Here is a 21,240-nt window from a genome sequence, read left to right on the forward strand (position 1 = left end):
CCCCCCATCGGGCAGGAGGTGAGCGGCCACGGGCAACAACGCAGAGATTGTTTGGTTTTGGCTGTTAGACGTATCAGATAATGTTTATAAATACACAGCATTCTGAAGTTTTTAGTTGAACATCAAACTATAGATACACTTTAAATACGCTAAAATTAATACATATAAAGATTTACAAACTGAAAAGTGTTTGTGACTTTTTATTTTATTTTGTTGATAACACCCTTGAGTTAAATGTTAATTTGCCTGATATATATATATATATATATATATATATATATATATATATATATATATATAGTGAATATTTTTGCATTTTAATATACTATTATACTGTGGGTCAGATCACTTTTTTAAAAATGAGTAAGAGCTTCCAGTTGTGAGAAAAAAAACAGACATCTTCTGGCATTTCATACAGAAATGCAGAATTTTGACCTCTCATGAGTCCGTATTGAGCCTAATGCCCTAATAAACCTCTTCTTCAGGACTTCTGACATACAGAGTTCATCAATATTAAAAATGTGCTACAGCTCTTACAGTTTAAAATACAGTCAGTGTTGAGCTGACAAAACGAGTTTTTACATATTTACATATATCAAAACCAATGGAACACATGGACAAGTTCCTCTGATACAATCATAAAACTTAAGATGGCACTGTCTGTGACCAACATTTTTGCAAGATTGTATTTTCTGAAGTTGAGTTTCAGAAATTCAGTTCTCTGATTAAACCCGACTTACCAATTCAGCCTACAGTCAAACCTATATTAATCTATTGCAGAATACTTCCTAACTACTTAGACCACATTATATCCATAGAAACAGCTTGTTTAAAATGTCTGTATTTGTTATTTTCTTTGCAGTGTACAGCAGGCATCATTAGAATAACAAATAAATTAACACAGAATACAAAATAAGTAATTTACAGACATTTCTGTCAACAGTCCTCTAATCTAAAACTGAGGTGGTCCATTAACATGGGTTACATTTTTGCAGTTTTAAACTGTTATACTGTTGTCCTTTACACTATGTGTATGTTTTGTGACACTCAAGCATGCTCTTAAGATCTTTATACTGACAGCTCTCTATAGACTGCAACAAGGTGCATGAATATGCAGTATACGTTTTTAAACTGCCCCCTCTAGTGGTTACTAACTATGAGCTGTCAGTGTTGTTTCTACATTTTAAATGTTTCGAAGACCACTGTGCCCTGGGAGCAGTGTGTGAGCCCTGAAAGGCGAACGAAAAATATATAAATAAAAATAATTTGGATTGCTCCCTTAACAGCCGCTCAAACAGAACAATTTACATGTACATATCCTTGTAGTAAAAAAAATATATATATATGTATACATTTACATTTTCAAGTAAGTTACGACAAAGTGACAGGCACACTGTCAGCACTCTTCTCCGTGTCAGTGTCTTTGTCTGATGGTGCAGAGACTGTTGTGTCTCTGAGAGAGTTTGGGCCACTGCTAGCCTGCCCTAACCCTTTGTTAGGGGGGTCTGCTGTCAACTCAGCCTCAGGTTCTTGCTGTGGGGCTGTGGCTACAAATAGAACAAAAGTATGCATTACATCTATGTAAATATCAGTATAAATGTCATTATTGTCAGCAGGCAAGTTAAGGAATGGAGATGTCCAGACAGAGTTAAGAACTGCCATAGGAAAAAACAATAGTCCTTGTTTGTGTGAATGTCATCAACAGCATGTTGAGACGGGTACGTGCTGTTACCTGACTGAGTGCAAGACTTCATGTGTTCTGGCCAGTGGGCTTGCTGACAAGGGTAATCACAGTAGCTGGTGTTCCAGCAACAGTAGAAGATGGCCTCTTTCCGGCAGTTAGCACACCACTGTTTCTTCTTTGTCTCATCCACTGCTTGTTGCTTCTCCAGCTCCATCTGTTTCTTCACCTCTGTCACCAACCTCTCTCTCTCCTGCTCCAGACTTTGCCTCATCTCTGCCATTGTCAGCTCTAAATGGAAATACACAAACATCATCAAACACAATTGGAACTCATTACGCTGTTTTGGGATAAGAGGCCTACAAGCAAAGTGTTTTTCAGATTTCCCCAAGTCTCACCGAGATTGTGCTTCATTTCTGACAACTCTTGTTGATGCAACCACTGTAATTTTTCTATTTCAATTCTCAGTCGTCTTATCTGTAGGAAAAACACATAGGCATGTCAGAGTAAGTAAATGGTCATGTGCAAAGCCAGTGTTACGATCTGAATCGTACTCAGTGTCTGAAGGGACGAGTGTTAACTCCTACCTCTGCTATTGTATTCCCTGAAGTATTTTTAGAAAGATCATTGTAGATTTCAGTCATGGTACCTTTGATTGCATCCATTATCTGAAAAAGAGAAGACCATAATATTATATGAAGACATGATAAATATATGAACCAAAAGCTCTTTTTTTTAAAAATGTGTAGTTTGAAAGCTGTAAAGGAATGGTTTATAATTTAAATTTAATCTGAAGGGATGAATATACTGTAACTATGTATATTTAAACAGCACAATATTTCTTGTAACTTTCCTAAAGTTACAAGAAAAGGCAATACAGTCCAATAAGTGACCATTGCAGATGGCACCTTACAGGGCAAAAACTTATACTAACTTTATTTGTGTACTTGGCAATGTCTGCAGCCACATCCGCTGAGGCAGTGGGGATATACAGGTCTGTTGCCACTGGTGAAGAAGAAGCAACTGCGCCTAGACTTGATGCTGCCATCATGGCAACAGAAGCTGGACTACTGGATACTAGAGTGACAGCAGACGTGGATGCGCTGAGTGGAGTGTCTTTTTGTTGAACAGCTAGAAAAAACAAAAAAAAAAAAAAACTAGTAATCAACAATATAATTATGGACAAACTGATGAAACATTTCACATTCACAGTGGTTGCTGTGGGGTACAAACTGGTAATATTCCACCTGATGATTTGTTTAACATATATACTGTATACACCATGGATCTCAAACATTTGAAAAGCTCCCACATTAATGGCCCACACTCTATGAAAATTCATACTTGGAATTCTTTCAAACTTGTGACTAAAACCATTTTATCTACCTTTGACAGCCTGTCTGGTCTGATAGCGTGTGCTTTGTGAAGACTGCTGTGCTGAAGATGAGGACACTGCTGTCGAGACACTCACAGCCTGTGTCTGGGTCAGCACTTGAGCCTGGCCTTGCCTGGGTGACGACGCCTGAATTTGGGTGGTTGCCACAGGTTGCTGGTTCTGTTGTTGACGCTGCACCTTCTGCATGTGCCATTTCTGCGAGGAAGTCTGAAACTTGGCAGTGGGATTCCACACAACAGCTCTCTGTACCACTGGCACAGTCTCTCTGGGCAGCAGAGGGCGCTGTTTCTTCAAAGCTGGGGTGGTGGAGGCTGAGGAGGAGGAGGAGGAGGACGAGGAGGACGGGGGTGTTGCTGTGACACTGGACACGGTTGCAAGGCTTATGGTTGCGGGAGAGGGAGTAGTGAAGGAGACCATGGTGACAGGAATGGCCATTGAGGACTGCGTAGAAACACTGGAGGGTGTGGAAAGAGCTGCACTGTTTTGAGACGGGACAGTTGATGGGGTCAGGGCTTTGCCTACAAGAAAAAGTACCCACATTGTTTACAAGTTCAATCAGTACAGAGTTGCTAATGTTTCCACATTACAAACGCTAAAAACTGACATTACATAAAGTATAATTTGATTTTTTTCTCATGGGATCAGCAGAGATTATTACAAATCTCACCTTCAGGTTTACCAGCAGGTGACTCCTTAACAATGGTGGTGTCTTTCCTGTTCCTCTTCCTGTCTTTGCCTCCCTGTTCCTCTCCAAGGTCAATAACCAGCTCCCTCTCTGAGTCAGAGTCCTCCACTGGCACAGGCTGCTTTGCCTCTTCTTTCAACTGAGCCTTCTCTCTGGGACCAGGTGATGCTGGAGGTGCTTTGGTCTTCTCTGGGCTCTCTTTTTCTGAATCAGTGCTTGTTTTCTCTTTAGTTGGAGCATCTGATGCTGTTGCAGTGGTGTCACCGGTTGCAGACTCGGATGCCACAGGTGCATCAGCTTTACCCTCCTTATCTTGGCTTGGGGGAGACTGGTCTTTGACTTTACTTTTGGTAGGGTCCTTCAGGGCTTCATCATTGGCTGCTCCGTCCTGGCCATCCTTGGTCTTTTGCTCGTCATCACTGGCATACTCACTGTCACTTGAGTCAGATTTATCAGAGTCTTCGGAGTCACTGTGTTCCACACCTTTATACACATCAACAGAGATCTCATCGATACCTACAAAACAAAGGAAGAGGGATGATATTACACTGCAATTCAACATGTCTTAGAATTAGAGGTAGATGTGTTCATCATATGAACACATTGCCAAAATGTGTTCCATTAGGCTACCTTTAAATGAAAACACTGATACTGCTGAATATATATCAACATCTAAGACAGAAATACATCAGAAATGTTTATTTTTCTATATTTTTTCTATTTCTTCTGTACGGACCCAGCTGTGCCTTGCAACTCTCAATGGTTTTGTCCAGGTTCAGCTGGAAACGGCTCTTAATCTGTCTTTTTGGAGACGTGAGGACTGGTGCTGTCCCTTGCTTCTGCTGAACTGTTTCACTAAGCTCTTTTAGGTCCATTTCTGCTTTGCTCCGATCTGGAAGAATACAACGTAAAATAATTCCAAATAGTAATATGTGCACATGAGAAAGATCTTATTTATTTACTTATTATATTTATAGTTTCTCGGAGAATCATATCCAATGATGCTATATTTGCTCACAAAGAATAGACATTATTAAACACTTGCATGCATATTACATACTTGGCATAAAAGATTCACCTAGATTGAGGTTCAGAATGCTTCCTGTCTGTGGTGTCTTCTCCTGCTTGGAGATGCCAGGAGCTTGAGAGTGGAATGGTTTAGGGCTGTCCAATGAACTGCCTGCAGGACCAGGTCGAGGATGGGAAGGTGATGCTGTTCAGAGATATTTACTGTTAATTAAAGTAGTCTCCCATTAGATACAACATGTTTGTGGCTATAGTAGATGCGTCTGGAATACCTGTACAGTCCATAGACTCTTCCCCTGCACTGTACTGACTGTTTTGGGCTTTTGCCTGCAACTTGTCTGCTGTCTCCTGTTCCCCATCTGAACCAGTATGGGCGGAGGAGTTGGTGCTCATGGGGGAGCGAGGCATATCACTGAGAGGGAGCCGCCGCCCGACTGTGCCCCCTCCCACCCCAGCCCCGGACAACATGGTCCTGGCCAAAGGGATTTTGGGTGATGCTGTCATATCAAAGCTCAGCTTGATCTTTTCCTGTTTCTCAGATTTGACAGGAGTGGACGAGGGGTTGGAGGGATCCAGCAGCATCTGAAAGTTGTTGTCAGGAGTGTAGGGTGTCCTGAAGGGGGCATAGTTAAACACTCCAAACTTCTTCCTCATGTTCTCCACATAGACCTCCATCTCTTGCATGGCACTGTTGAAGATGCTTTTGGTCTTCTTCACAGAGAATGGAATCTCTTTGGACATGAGGTAGCAGTTGTTTAAAGGAACCCATGCCCTGAAGGATAAAAACTCACATCATAATTCTGTGTTACAATAAACCTTGAAATGTGCCTCCGAGCCTAAGTAACTGAGGCACAAAGGGCTGATACCTGTCGTGCTGACCAAAGAAACGAGCGTCCACCTGTCCATCTTTGTCCCGCAGAGCCTTAGCAGGCCAGAATGGAAATCCTTTCAGTTTGGCCCACACTAGAGGGTGTGGGTTACTCTGCAGACATACAGCAAAACACTGGAACTAAGTGGATGTATTCCAGTGATCTATGTTTGAATGGGTAAACAATCTGGTGGAATCATGAACAGATACTTCAAGTTACTCTACTATCTTACACAAGGCTCACAAAACCAGTTGTCTCTCTTTTGGCAAGCAGACAGATAACACTCAGGACAAACTTCAATTTCATTCATCTGCAAAAAAAAGAATCAAGAATGTGTATGAAATAAGTTTCAGCTGTCATGTCTACTTTCTTAAATTTATCAGCAAATAAAAATTTGGCTTAAATCTAAAACTCTTCTTCAACACAAACTACATACTCACCTCATGCTCACAGATTTTTACTATTACTTTAGCTGTAGCCGTGAGTTTGTGATTGCCTGCAACAAGGATATACATTTGTGTTATACTATTTATATACAGACTAGACACGGTGATAATTCAACATTATTGCTAAGTGTCTTTCAGAGGGATTGTATTATGATGATCCCATCATGTTATCCAAATTAATGAATCTGAGAGAATTATGGTTAAAAACTAACAAAGTAAGTTATTATTTTAACCTTAATTTAAATTATTTTATGTAATTCTGAATATACCATATTTGACATATCATGATATAAACCAATATTTGAATAATATTCTTATTAATCTTATAATATTTATTCATATCAAGCAGCCTTACAAGATTATTTTCATATTGTGCCCAGAGTATGCACCATACCTCCATTGTATATAATACAGTTGTGCAAAATCCATTTTGCATCAGCCAAGAAGGCCTCTGTGCAGCCGTACATTTTCTTTTTGATATTCTGCAGTGCAAAAAGAAAAGATAGTTCTCATCTGTCATACTGTTCAACTCTTCTACATTTATCGTTTCAAATAGCTGTGTGACAGCTTGTGTTTTACCTTCTCAAGTGTGCAAAGATCCATAGGATGAAAAATGTATTCTGCATAATCTGGATGCTGTTCAAGAGAGACAGGTTTCTGGAAGGGTTCCGTCTATGAAATTGAGTAGACAGAAAAAAGAGTGAAGGTAAACAAACTCTCTGGCCACACTGACTATACAACCTTCCCCTCTATCGCACATCAACATGCTACCACTATGCTACTACTTAAAACTCTAAAAGCCGCTTCAAACAAAAGGAGGAAAACCAGTGGAGGAGAAAATCATGACGGGGTCTTGTTAGTGGTGTAATTGATTACCCAATTAAAAGTCTTTCTCTGCGTGGAAGCTGCGTGGGGGGAGCGAGATGACAAGCGGGGATGATCCTGAAAGAGAGTGAGAGGGGCAGCTGTATCCTCACCACCAGCTAGCATGTTTACCTTCATGGTTTCCAGCCATGACAGGCCCATTATTGCACAATGACTGTGATTGTTAGTTCAGTTATTAGACATCATTTGCTCATGCAAATCAATAATATATCATGCCGGTTAGATATGTGGACAGGTTTTACTTTGGGGTGCAGATCTTAACATATAACGCAACCGATGGGAATATGATGATCAGATAAAAGCGTGTCTTTTGATTGCACAAGCAATCTAAAAATCAAGACTGGCCAGAAAAGAACACATGCCAATATGCAAGTGATACATCTGAATGTACAATTAGAAAAGGCAGAAATTTAAAGGAGAATAAATAGAGTAACCCATTTGTTATAAAGCTACCTGCCCCAATATTATATAATTTTGGTAGCATGAATTTCCTAGTAAGACAGAGGGCCCAGAATACTTACACCTGGTTGTTTCATCTTCTGAAGGGCAAACTTTAGTAGGTAAGACAGCTGGTCTATAGTTAGCATCATCATGGCTTTGCTCTGAGTCTCTATGCACTCGGCAACTGTTATTTTCTAAAAGACATCAAGAGGAAAAGAGTTGAACACTTTGTTTATATCCCACAATTGCACAGAATGTATGTAGTCTTAGCATGTTTTTTTAGCTTAGGTCCAAGCTTACTAAGAGGTCCTCCGCAATTAAACAAATATTACAATAGGTTTTGACTACAGGCTCTGAAATATGTTTTTTCTAAAACCCACACGCTATGCACATTCCTGGTTGGGTACCTCACACTCCGGACAGAACCAGTCGCCCTCGGGCTCGGCTGGTAGTTTGAGGCACTTGGCATGGTACACCCTGGGGCAGAGCTCACAGCAGAGCACCTGGCCCTCGCGGTGGCACAGCCAGCAGTAGAAGTCATTCCTGCCGTCCTGCGGTACAACATCAACAGGGTCTGTGGTGAGTGCTGGCTGCTTCACATAGTAAAAGGGACCATGTCTTAGTTCTGACTGGAATGCAGGCAAAAGAAACACAAAGTTTGGGAAGGTCAAAATCAGGCCAGAGATTAGAAAAGCCAAGCAGACACGCACAACATCAACAAAAGGTAAACTAAAGTCAAAAAGTCCACAACACAGACAGCTGTTACACACTGCTGGTTCATGAGTATGCCATAACCACTGAGATTTAAAGGTCAACATTATATTGGTCAAAATTGCGATGGAAAAGATATCAAAAGATAATGAGTCTTGATATTTATTCTAAGTCATGTGACTTGCTCAGTTCTGTGACTCAGTCTGTGTTTTAGGACTCAAGCATCACTAATGTGCAGGAGGGTAGACAGTGTAGACAGCCTTGATTAAACTGGCAAAAGCCCAGATAGCTACAGTGGCTACTAATCATTTGCAAAGGTCAACTTAATGTGCCAAGTGTACAATACTATCCATCATTTACCTATTGTGCATCTGTGAACTGCTTTAAGCACAAAGCCAGCAAAGCATGCACATAAAAAACACAAGCTAAAATGTCAGGCACAAGTAACCACATGATTTTCTCAGACTGTGGAGAATATTAATAAAATAGTGGCAACCTAAAGTAGAATTTGGTTAAATTAGAGGTGCACAAAGATGCCAATTCCTCAGAATTTACTACTAAGCAAGTATAAAGCACTGAAAATGCCAATTTTAGTGACAATCTGAACGCTTAAAGTTAGGTTATCAGTGCTGTCCAATAAAATTGAAAATTACTTAAAAATATACATCAACATTTTTATTCATATGGCAGACAATCCTAAACATAACACTTTAAAATAGTACAAACATAACACATTAATAGGCTATAGTGCACAATGATTGAATCAGAAATTGGATACAGCCATTTACCATTCACAGCATACTGTGCCTCAAAAACCTCAACATTTGATCTAAATGGAGCAGACCAAAGGTTGAAATTGCAAGGTAACTCGTGGTATACTGTAATACTGTGAAAATATTTAGCCCCGGATGGAATGAGGAATCTAATTTACAGAGGACAGCTGGAATTAAACAGTACGATTTAACAAGTAGAGCGTTTCAGGCACATGAGAACAAGGGCCATTATTCAAATGTCAAACAGCTATAATGCAAAGGTCTGAACTACCAAAAATGGAACAGTTCAGAGCTAAAATGTCTGCAACTAGGAAAGAAATACCTCTACCTCAGTATCACAATAGAACATATGATGCTGCTGATACCAGTCTAGCAATAATATAAAGCAGGACACAATATCCCAGGAGCAAACTCTAGAGTACTTATGAAAGTCAAGGGCAGAAGGGGGTCATTTAAGAAGGATATAAAAGTCTAGACACACAACATCTCACTTGTTACAGTAAATGTGATGAATTTAATTTAAAGAACTTCACCCCTATATTCTCCAGTGGAGCTGCTCAATAGCCAACAGTTGGTTGTACTGGGCAACTTCCAGCTGTGGATGTGTTTAACTATGTGTAATGAGTGTTGATGGGGAGCAGGGCATTCTCAGTGAACCCCTGAATAAATACAGGCCTCACAATCTTGACAGAATATGAATTACTAAACACAACCAACCACTTCTTCCCCTCAGCAAAAGATGTTTATTATGATTGTGTCATCAAAAGTATCGGTCATGGTATCTGAAAAAGATTAATACTTTTGCAAACACTGTATATGTACTCTCTGGACACCTATGCCCACGCTATAGACCATATCAGTGCACCTGGAATTATAATTTCCTGAATCTGAAGGTCTGAATGTGGCAGCTGGTGATGTTTTGATTTTATAGCTGAATATTGCAGTTACATGTATAACAATATAAAAGCGAGTTGATTTAACCAGGTTTTGTATCCTCTCGCATCCAAAATTTTCTGCTGCATACGACATTGTTCCCTGTAGCTTACAGTGAACAAAGTCCTTATCTGGCACCTACAGCTAGGAAAACACTTCCAGAAAGTGTACACAAAATTCAAGGAAAATGAAAACTAGCTGCGGATTATGCAAAAAAAAGTTAAAATAGAGAGTTGCATATGTTTTATTCAGTAAGATTTTCACACAAATACTTGTATTATTGATATTTTGTCTGATTTCCACAAATTATTAATTGTGAAAATAATTTATTTTGTAAGGTATCATGTACAACATTAACCTTAATGTACCAGAGTTAGCTTAAAGCCAGTCAAAGCTAATAATTAACTATTTAGTAGTTATTACAATAATGCAGTTGAAGTAAATGAAAATAAAATTAAAGTCTTCACCAAAGATTGAACAAATAATATAAATATCTCATTTGAATTTAATTTTTTTGGATGTTTTGAGTGTCACAAAGTTCCATTGTCAGGGTGGCAGCACAGGCCTCAGTTGCAGACCTCCCAAATCTTTGACAAGTTGAATCCAAAATATCCACTTTGCTAGTGCCACATGCAAAATATGGTTTTAGGGAGTAGGGTGAACTGACCCTATAAGTAGGACAATCTAAAGGCTATATAACCCTGTTTATTTAAATCTTTCATTAAAGAGCTCGGCTGTTTGATGACAAAAAAAAATTCTCATAAGTTTTACTATCAATAATATTATTCACTTAGTTGCTGTCATGTGTAAGTCTGAATATCAATTAGTTTGGGAGCGATAGCAGGCTTAAATCCTGTTTTTTGGTGGTGGGTGCGGTGGGACCCTTTTGTTAACATTTGGATCATGGGTTGTGCTTTGATTGTTACCTGGTCTTTGCTGCTGCTCACAGCACCTGGTTTCTTCTTCTTTTTCATTGGGCAGGGGGAGGTTTCAGCAGAAGAGTGACCATTGGATGAGTGAGAGGGACTCGGCATCTTTCGTTTTTGGGCCGTCCGCTCCGTTGACCCTGTGTCTGAAACTGCAGACAAAAGTCAGAGGTTACACAAAGTAGTGAGCGCACACTCATGTCCTACTCAAAGCAGAAAAAATTTCCAGAAATGACACACCAGTTTTCCTGTACTCACACAGTCGGGTGAAGCCAGTAAACATGGTGACATACTTGTATATAATATAAAAACAAAAAAATAAAGCCACTTTACAAATCACTACATTCCATAAACAAACAGCTTTTCCCATCTAAAAACAAACTTGTAAGGTATGTTACCTTTGGAGCGTGTTGAGATCTCCATTCCTTCTGCTGCAATGTCTTTTCCCTCTTCGTCTGCCACACTGATGCAGAAAAGATCATAGTCAAAGGTTTGCCAGTCAAAAATAACCTATAGCTGAAGATTTCTCATACGAGTGATGATTGATAAGTTCATGACTTAAGGTAGAAGGAGTCAATTTTAGTCCATCAGCTGTGGAGCATACAGAGCCCCTCAAGATCATGTCTTGGATCTTGTCAGTGGTCTCCTGTATGGTGTCGGTGACCGGCCTTCTGGGATGGGGGTCATCTTCCAGGCTCTCTCTGCCACAATTTAATTCAGCACCCCACTTCTTCACCATACGTTAAGAAGGGGCACCCTCCCCTAGTGTTGCCACAATGTCTCCTTGGGTGATGAGCACTTGAGACCGAGGTAGCGGATGACTGCACAAAGGCTGCTGCTGTCCATTTTCTCAGACAGTGCTGACTTTGAATTTTTAATTACCCGAAACAGAAATACCACAAAGTTATTTACTTCACTTGCCTGTAACAAGAGCTGTATAACTCATCTCCTTCTACCTTAGGCCATAAACTTATCAATCACCCCTCGTATCTATGATATAAGCTATTATCATTCAGTTAAAAAAGTTATTTGAAATTGTGCCTTAGAACAACATGTTCTTTAGAAGTACACTATAGTTTGGACATCCTGGTGGCCAAGGAGTTTAAAATGACATCTCCTCATCCACCTTTGTTTCCTATGGTAATCTGTCTGATAAAGGAAGAAAACAGCCACCCCCCAAACAGACATGCAATATGCAAATGGTCAGGTTTTCAGTTTTTGGACTTTAATACATTCCTGCGGAACTTTGATACAGTCTGACCTACCAGTCCATATTTTCCCCTCACCCTATTACAATGGAGTTATTCTGACAAGAAAGGTCAGTTTTACCAACAGGCTCTCTCTTGACACTAATGTAATTCTGGTTATATTTGGGGTTCCCTACTGGGAACAGAAGCATCATAACTCTTCTATAAAAATTTATATTAAAACAAGTCTTCAAATCACTATCCCTACTGAAGCACTGTGTTTAAACTGGAGTCTTAAAGGCTCAAAATGGTGTGAATGATTAGGTCAGGAAATTAATTTATCACCGGTCACAGGTTGCTAAATTGTGTCTGTAAATGGTTGCGTTTTTAACCAACCATACATTTCAAGAAATATTTCCTTTTGCCTGGGATGGTGAAATCTATTTTTTCTCTTTTGAAATCTACATGATTTGAAGAAACACATTAAAAAGTTACTACACATTAAATGAATGTAGGACTACACTACATTTAAGAAAACAAACGGGCCACTGGAAATACTCTGCCTAACACCAGACATATTGTCTAAGATACAGGTACTTTGTTGACTTTAACAAAAATTAACTGTTTTGCAACTTTCAAGCCCGACCATGGCTGAAAATACTGATAATACAGCAATTATATCACACAAACCATACATCAACAGCTTAAAGACAACGCAGGCACATCTTCTAAATGTTAAAAATATCTTAAACTCAGGTAAAGCAAGAGTTAACCAATACTAGAGCAATGGCAGCTCAAAGTGTAGTGCCATTCTCCAATTATGAATAGCAGGCTCCTGTCTCCACCGGCCACAGGTCTATAAATGGTACACATGAAAACACAGAACAATACAATCTACAGTGCCTGAACCTTCTGACATCCAACAAGTGAAAAGCATGTAAATAGACTACCCTGCTGTTTTAAAACATCCAAGTAATATTCATTGATGAACTAACCTAATAACAGACAGTGTATTATGATGGATTACACAATCACAGACTGTTCTGTTGAGAAAACATTTCCTTGAAATGCCAGCCACAATTTGCTGTGAACTACCATTTATTCAAAATCTACCCAACAGGCTTTTCTCAGTATCAGTTCAGCATGATTCACCTTGGTTTGAAGGCGCCCTGTTGTCGATCCTATTATTGTTGCCATTTTCTCTGACGCCACAGCAGATGAATCGGCCTCACTGTTCAGATGGCTTAAATTTTGCCATTTTTTATTTCACTTACTCCTGAGCAAAGCATCATTTGAATGTATTGTGGGAAAAATAGACAGTCCTTCAAAAAAAAAAAAAAATACTGTCTCCACTTCAATTATGTTGCTCACAAACCCCCACACCCCTCCTCCTCCATCACTAAATAAAGATGAAATGACAGACAGAAACATGGCACATCTGCAGACACAGGCAGGGGTGCAGTGAAATGGCTTTACTGGCCTCCTCATCTAACCAGTCTGGACAGACTCAGACAATCTACCCCAGCAAGATCCTGTCCTGTCCTGGCCAGGAAATACAGCAACAAGAGGCAAAGAGAAAGACATGAACAGGGACGAGGAGGAAAATCAATGCTGCCCATCCTGACAAAAACATTTTTAAATCAAAGACCACAGAGCACACAATACAGCCTATTGTAACCTACTAAAACATCCCTTTCCACACCCACCATTTCCATTACATCCATGCTTCAATGTAGGAAATCAACAGCATACCTGTTTCCTTACTCACATAAGGATTCTTCAGCCTATTCTTTAATCTTTTTCAATTATTGAGGGCGTTGGGGGATGAGGGAAAAGATGGGTCCAGGTTTCCCAGAAGGCCTTCTCTCCCTGCTGCTCTCTCCTGCAATTGTCAATCTTTAACCTCGGCTGCAGACTGCCGATTGGCTCAAGCACCACACGGAGGTGCCTGATTGGGTGCTCAGCCTCAGTGTGCCACACAGGCTCTCTTCTCCCCGCTCTCCTCAGCCACACTGCTGCAATGCAGAGAGGACTGCTCCTCACTGTTGCAAAAAACCTCCTGAAAACCAAGTCCCTCACTCCCTTAAAACCCATAAACACATACTGTATACTGGTAGTGTGCCTTTTATCAGACATGTAAGATGCAGCTCTACAGGCTTGACAGGGAGAGGATCATATTCCCTCCCTCACTGTGCTCTCAGCCAGTGTATGTGTATGGCATCCATTTTGAAGACTCTCCCTCTCTCTCTGACCACTGTGTGCACTGCACACATAACAAATACACACAGCACCAGTCGAATCTGCTGTAAAGGACCACATGCAGCTTATTATGTGCCCCAGCATGTTGATATACAGCATGGTCCCTGATAGTGGACACAAAGACAAGTCTGAAAATGACACAGGCCTGTGCAGACAGTGTGCAAGGCATAACCCTATCCTGTTTCTCCAATTCTCCCTCAGCATATACTGCCTCATGATCAATATCTGCCCAGAGATCTGAATGTGAGCGACAGTAAGCTGAAAAAAACATGAATAAACAGCTGAGAGCAAAGCTATACATTTTTCCATCTTTCTATAGTAATTTCTGTTTGACACACTAGTTGCACTTTATTTAATCTATATAGAACCTTAATGCATGAAAACAATGCACACATTAAAACACATTGGTGCAGATACATTACAACTCAAGTATAAACCATCATTCAAAACAGAAACTAATCCAGGCCAATATTTCAAGGCCAGCTACCTAATCTAGAGAAGTCCAAGAAGGTCAGCTATTGGATATTGTAAAGACAGACACCAAACTAAATAGGCTGTGTGTCGGTGTAATACAGATTTAAGTGTGCCTACACCACTCCTCACACCATAGTGGAACGAGGGGATTAAACGCATTACCAAGCACCATTCACAAAACACTGAGGAGGGGGGATTTGCTGTTTCAGTCACTGCAGACAACTCCTGAACCCTGGTCAAGCAACATTATGTACGCCATTATATCCAGGCCATAGTTCCCCTGGTTATATTTAAATCAGAGCCTTTGTCAGACATCATCCACTAACAATGAAAAAAAATACATCACATATTCCACCTCAAATATATCCAGTGTTCGAGAATAATACAACAATATTGATAAACTGACTAAATTTAATGGTTTTTATCTGATTCATGCATACAGAAAACCAACACCAATCCCATTATATAGAAATAGAATTAAATCAAACCTTGTCGACTTCAAACAGGTTTTCAAGCCTCTCTGATGAGATGAGGTTTCTATGCAGAGCCTTTTCAGAGGAAGTCCTTCCCTTCTTCTTTCCTTCTCTCTTACATACAAATACCCAGTGTGCTTGGAGCAGAGGGACAGAAAGGGGAAGCTCTCTAAAATGGCTGACACTCGGCAGCAGAGAACAACACTGGGAGGCAGTGCACACCATTAGGCTCAGGCAATTCCCCCAATCCTGAGATAAATAAACTGCTCCAGCGTATTTATTCTGTAGGTAATTGGTATTTTAGAAAACTAGTGAGCAGTTTACAGGATAAGGGTTGTAAAAAGCATGTTTTTATTTGCTAAGTAAAAGGGGCATTTTGGTGAGGTGAGCTAGATTTTGTGTCAAGTGTAGAAGAATTAGGCATCTAAACAGTTTACAGTCTGTTCTTCATTGCCATGTTAGTCTGGCAAACAATTAACAAAAGTGCCCTGCTAACTTGCTCACATGCCAGTTTGAGGCCTAAATTAAACTTGCTGTGCTGTCAGTTTACCATCTGTTAATTCCCCTGGGGACTCCCCTCTGCACTGTTCCATGTCTCTCCCATCCTGCCTAGATCCCTCACCAGGCCTGCCATCTTGACAGCATAGGCCAGGGGGAAGCCACAAAATCTCAGCCCTCCTTTAATCATGACAAAAGAAAGCATGTTTTCTCAGTCAGTATTCTATGAATATACAGTGACCTTAGACTTGACCTGTGGCCCCCTACTGTACGTGTCCAGCCAGCCACCCAGTTAGCAGAGGCAGTCTGTTGTACTATACTATGCTATGCTCTCTTACCAAGCTCCACTTCTATGCTGTGGGGTGACAAACTCTTCCCCCTCCCCCAGTCTGTCAGGCAAACATGTATTATTACTCAGGCACGGATCACACACAGTGGCTTGTGCCTTATCAACAGAGTAGAATATGTGAAAGAATGAAAATAAGGCTTACCTCTGTGGATGCATGGCTAAAAACTCTGTGTGATATGTCAATGCTTATTAAAACATGGAGGACAGCCCTGTCAGCCCTCACCCTGCTCAGAGCATAGCCACGGCTCTCTAAGCTGTCCGACTCGCTGCTCTGATATAAGGCACACTGAGACTGGCCATGCATGCTGACAAAATGTAAGGCAGCTGCTGATTGGCTACTGCATTTCCTGGCTGCTTGTCTTTTGTTTAGCACAGGCAAGCAGAAAAAAGCAGTACTCAGAGCAAGGGGAGCTAGGCCCAGATCAAAATAATCAGCCAGTGCACACCTATTACGTACCAAGAAGACAGCATACAGCTTTGTTTCATAAATGTGCTATAGAGAAGGCCTTTGGTGTAGCTGTGAAGCGTAGTCAGCAGATGTGCACATAAAGAACAGACCTGAGGCTGTATGCTTGAGGAAGAATTTGTGTCACTAGTTCCCACCCTCAAGTTAAACTAACCATCATAGGAAAGATTGAAGAAGCGGCTATATAAATAAAAGGAATAGGTAAAGGGGCACTAATTAAAATGTACTGTTTCTTTGACCTCTGAAGATTTAACGGCAATTCTTAAAAAACAGGCTAAATTACAGTCATGTGATTTGCCTGACTCTGGCCTTTGAACTGGTGTGATCACGTGTTAACAATGTGGTTCCAGACAGGCCAAGATTATACTGTTAAGGACCAATGACTTTCAGTTTCTGTTGTATCATTCCACCATGGAGAAAGATTCAACAATATTTTCACAAGGTTTAATGATTAACAACAAAATGTATTATACCTCATATTACCTTATATTATTAGTACAGTTCTCCTGCAATTATTGTGATTTTGCCCTATTATGGAGCTTTGTTTTCTTTATTTTGCCTAATGAATATCTTGAGACATATGAGCTTGTTATGTTAAACATGTTATTAACACAGCTTAGAACCTTTGCTTTTGAAAATGCATTTCTCATCACACAAGAAGGAAGTGCCAGGTCGGCAAATGTCAGCACAGCTTTTTAGTATTTACCTTTTTTTTCCAAGCCTAATCTAATTTTTATTTTCACTTGTAGCATTTTGTTAAAAATTTTGTGAAAAACAGAAGTTATTTTTTCTCACGAATTGTGTCATAAATCATTTGTGGCTTTAGTTACACACTTCACGTAATCACATATACTCACCTAGCACTTTATTAGGAACACCATACTAACGCTGGGTACGGCCTCCCTTTGCTCTAAAAACAGCTTCAGTTCTTTGTACATTCCTTTGAGATTCTGGTCCATGTTGACATGATGGCATCACATCATTTCTGCAGATTTGCTAGCTGCACATTCATGCTGTCAGTCGCCTGTTCTAACATATCCCAAAGGTGTTCTACCGGATTCGGATCTACTGACTGGGGAGGCCACTGAAGTCAACTGACCTCACTGTCATGATCATGTGACATGGTGCATTATCCTGCTGGAAGTAGCCATTAGAAGATGAAAAATTGTGGCCATAAAGGGACGAACATGGTTAGCAACAACAGTCTGATAGACTGTGGCATTAAGACAATGACTGTTTGGTATTAAGGGGCCAATAGTGTTTCAAAAAAACATTCCCCACACCATTACACCACCACCAACAGCCTGGACTGTTGACACAAGGCAGGTTGGGTCCATGGATTCATGCTGTTGACATCAAATTCTGACTCTTCCATCTGCATGGCTCAGCAGAAATCCAGATTCTTCAGAACAGGCAACGTTTTTCCAGTCTTCAACTGTCCAGTTTTGGTGAGCCTGTGCCCACTGCAGCCTCAGATTTCTGTTCTTGGCTGACAGGAGCGGAACCTGACCTGGTCTTCTGCTATTGTAGCCCATCCGCCTCAAGGTTTGACGTGTTGTGCATCCTGAGATGCTTTTCTGCTCACCACAGTTTTAAAGAGTGGTTATCTGAGTTACCGTAGCCTTTTTGTCAGCTCCAACCAGTCTGGCCAATCTCCTGTGACCTCTCTCATCAACAAGGAGTTCCTGTCCACAACTGCCGCTCACTGGATGTTTTTTTTGCTTTCACACCATTCTGAGCAAAACTCTAGACACTGCTGTGAGTGAAAGATCAGCGGTTTCAAAAATATTCAAACCTTGCACCAACAATCAAGTCAAAGTCAAAGTCACAGAGATCACATTTTCCCCCTTCTGATGTTTGATGTGACCATTCTCTAAACCTGTTGGCCCATATCTGCATGATTTTATACACTGCACTGCTGCTATGTGATTGGCTGTAGCACCCAAAGAGTGCCACTCGCTGTATAAATAAGCAGGTGTACAGGTGTTCCTAACAATGTGGTCAGTGAGTGTACTGTATTTAATGTGTATGCACACGCTGCACATAATATATCATGAATCAGAGAGCTAAGAGCACACAGACAGCTTACAGCAGGGAGGGATGAGTGTCTTGATAAAAAGACAGAACTGTATTCTGAATGTCTGAGGGAGCAAACCAGTGCCAAAGGTTAGGGTTAGGTTATTAAAACTTCAGAACTTTCTAATTCATGCATTATCAAATGTAAATGTTTATAAGTGGCTGAAAATAAACCTTACTGAAAAACTAACAAAGCACATTACATGGCAATAGCAACACTATTTTAGATTGCAAATTTGACAAGTGGTTAACAAAGACCTGTTAACAAATTTTCTCAACATCTCTAGCTGAATATCTATTGGTATCAAATGGTCTCTTTTATCCCCCTGTCTGTATTGTGAAGGTTATTCACTGATTGGCTCAGTATTCACTGACAATACAAAAATGGAATTGGTGACTTAGTAGACTGTATATCCATCTACTGAACATTCAACTAGAGAACAGGTTGCCCACCACTTTATACAGAAATTCCTCTGTAGTAAGTTCATGGTAGGCATCATAGCCTTAAGCTGATCTGAGATATATTGGGTTAGACTGTTTAGGGGAGAAACAGATTGCTTCTCTGTAGGTAAAAGATTATATACCAGAGTTCATTGTTTATTTCAATTGGTGGCTGTTAGTGATAATACTAATTCTATTCTGCCATTTTTAATTTACAAGAATTGGCAGCTGAGAAGCACCTGTCTGCACTGTTCAGCTGGCCTCTCCTTCAACAGGAAGAAAGACAGCAGCGACATCTTGTGGGAAAACTTTTTAACAGCACACTATACACTAGCCCAAGGATTCTCAAACTTATTGATACCAAATATATGCGGTAAACCAAGTAGCCCATTTAACAACCTTGTTCCAACAAGTCCAACAGATTTGTTGCCATGATAAAGCAAAGAACGCATGTATGTGATGTGTAGGATGGATAATAATGGGTTGACGCCTACATCATTGTAGTAATTATACTGTATACATCAATGCCTGTGTGTGAGTAAATTGTGAAATATTACTGAAACTAACAAATCCTCATTTAGCTATGGACTCTTATGCGTGGCAACATTAATCTGCAAGGGACCCCAAGGGAAAAAATTAACTGTATGGCCTTCCTGATCCCCCATTCCTCCCACTCTGTACACTGTGTATGTATGTACCTTGTCACCTTCAAATGCACATCATGTACAGGGCCAACAGCTGGCTATAAAGTGCATCTTAGTCATATATTGCCAAAGCAGTAATAGAATAAGCATGTTAGTAGTAATGTACCCTATGTAAGCATAATGCCAGCAGGATGTAATAAATGTCTTAAAATCAGTTTTAAAATAAGGCCTTAACATTAAAAAAACCAACTGACAAAATGTGAACCTGTCTTTGGTTATCCAGTCTTGCTTTTGAGCATCACTGCTTGGGCTTACCAATAGTAAATCCCCGGGTTTTACCGCAGGCCAAGACCAGATGCTGACACACTGAAACTTGACAGCTCAGTACAACTGGTGCATTGACCCTATTGGATATAAAGTGTCAGAAATTTAAGCTAGCAGCTCTAAATTTTGAATTTGTGGGAAGTGACCCTGGAAAGAGTCGGTTGTCGGCAACGCAAAGATATCAAATCTGTTTAGGCCATTAAAAGCCACCTTAGGTAGGCTACAGTGTATTAATGTAAGTAAGTACTAAAGCTATCTAACCTAACTTTGTTTAGCTAGTCTAACTCCACTGCTAGCGTTAGCTACGATTTAGAGCCTCTGACAATTAAAGTGTGTAATTAAATTAGTGAGACTGGGAGTAATGTTACTGTTTTTCCTAATTTCAACTGAATGTATTTTATGGAATTGCGAAGGCTTCCAGTGCGAGTCCATTTTCACATCTCTCGACAGTTAACATTTGCATAATTAACTTGTAGTTATCGTTAATTAGTTATTAAATAAAGTTAATGTTAATTAACACTTGCAATCCCCCAAGATGGCGCCCTGGTCAGCCTTTCAATGCTAAGGCCAGCCGTGAGCTGTTCGAGACTAAACAGGGATAACTCAGATAACGACGTCGTGAAAACACACGGTCCATTTCCCAGTTTCATTTACGTTATAACATTGTTTCTCTGTTGACACCCCATATTAAAACCTAGCTATATACAGTACAGTATATATTCAGTAACATGTGTCAATCTCCACCGTACCGTTTGGTGTCCAGACAACAACAGTGACCCCATGAGCTTCATAGTTGACCGATTAGTAACGAGCCCTGTAGTCCCCCAAGATGGCGCACTAGTCAGACTTTCACTGATCAGGCCAGCTCCTTGAAAAGCCTTCTCGTCCTTGGATTCAAGGCCTTGAGTGTCATACACGTAAAAGTGCTTTTTTTTTTTTGAAGGGATTATATGCTGTTGATCAGAATCACATTGTTTTCTGAAAAGAAAAAACACGTAAAAAATTGTTGAGTAGACGATACACTGGCCACATAAATTATAACAGTCATTTTCCTATTTTAATAGGTCTTTCCTGCACTTTATTTTTTTTTAAATGTCACTAGCAACTGATAAAACAATCAATAGATTTTTACTGAACTTTAAACTTGTAAAAATTTTAGACACACACATATCATGGAAGGTATACCTTTTATTAACCTGACAGTAATTAAGTATCTGTGTGATTTTATAAGCTGCTTGGAAATGAAATCTCAAGAGTCGTTCCTCTCCATCTCTTTA

General features: G+C 40.1%; 1 protein-coding gene across 7 annotated transcripts; it reads right to left on the bottom strand.

Moving 5' to 3' along the window:
- Window positions 1–318: 318 nt before the first annotated feature.
- zmynd8 (zinc finger, MYND-type containing 8) lies at window positions 319–20,813 on the bottom strand. Of its 7 annotated transcripts, XM_040115750.1 has the most exons (22): window positions 16,155–16,245; window positions 15,181–15,302; window positions 11,171–11,235; window positions 10,773–10,924; window positions 7,837–8,058; window positions 7,510–7,623; window positions 6,980–7,045; window positions 6,683–6,775; window positions 6,498–6,585; window positions 6,098–6,153; window positions 5,890–5,967; window positions 5,655–5,770; window positions 5,061–5,560; window positions 4,841–4,975; window positions 4,499–4,654; window positions 3,745–4,278; window positions 3,068–3,595; window positions 2,616–2,812; window positions 2,269–2,349; window positions 2,080–2,158; window positions 1,733–1,972; window positions 319–1,547 (listed from the first exon to the last, which is right to left on the bottom strand). In XM_040115750.1, the coding sequence occupies exons 3-22, from the start codon at window positions 11,193–11,195 to the stop codon at window positions 1,372–1,374; spliced, it is 3,636 nt and encodes a 1,211-aa protein (XP_039971684.1). In that variant the 5' UTR covers window positions 11,196–11,235; window positions 15,181–15,302; window positions 16,155–16,245; the 3' UTR covers window positions 319–1,371. The 7 variants fall into 7 exon arrangements, with proteins under 7 accessions (XP_039971684.1, XP_039971685.1, XP_039971688.1 ...); XM_040115751.1 differs by lacking the exons at window positions 15,181–15,302; window positions 16,155–16,245 and adding an exon at window positions 20,713–20,813; XM_040115754.1 differs by lacking the exon at window positions 15,181–15,302 and having other exon boundaries at window positions 7,837–7,980; window positions 16,155–16,272.
- Between the last annotated feature and the right edge of the window lie 427 nt (window positions 20,814–21,240).

Source organism: Xiphias gladius, chromosome 21 (assembly GCF_016859285.1).
Source record: "Xiphias gladius isolate SHS-SW01 ecotype Sanya breed wild chromosome 21, ASM1685928v1, whole genome shotgun sequence".
Taxonomy (NCBI): domain Eukaryota; kingdom Metazoa; phylum Chordata; class Actinopteri; order Istiophoriformes; family Xiphiidae; genus Xiphias; species Xiphias gladius.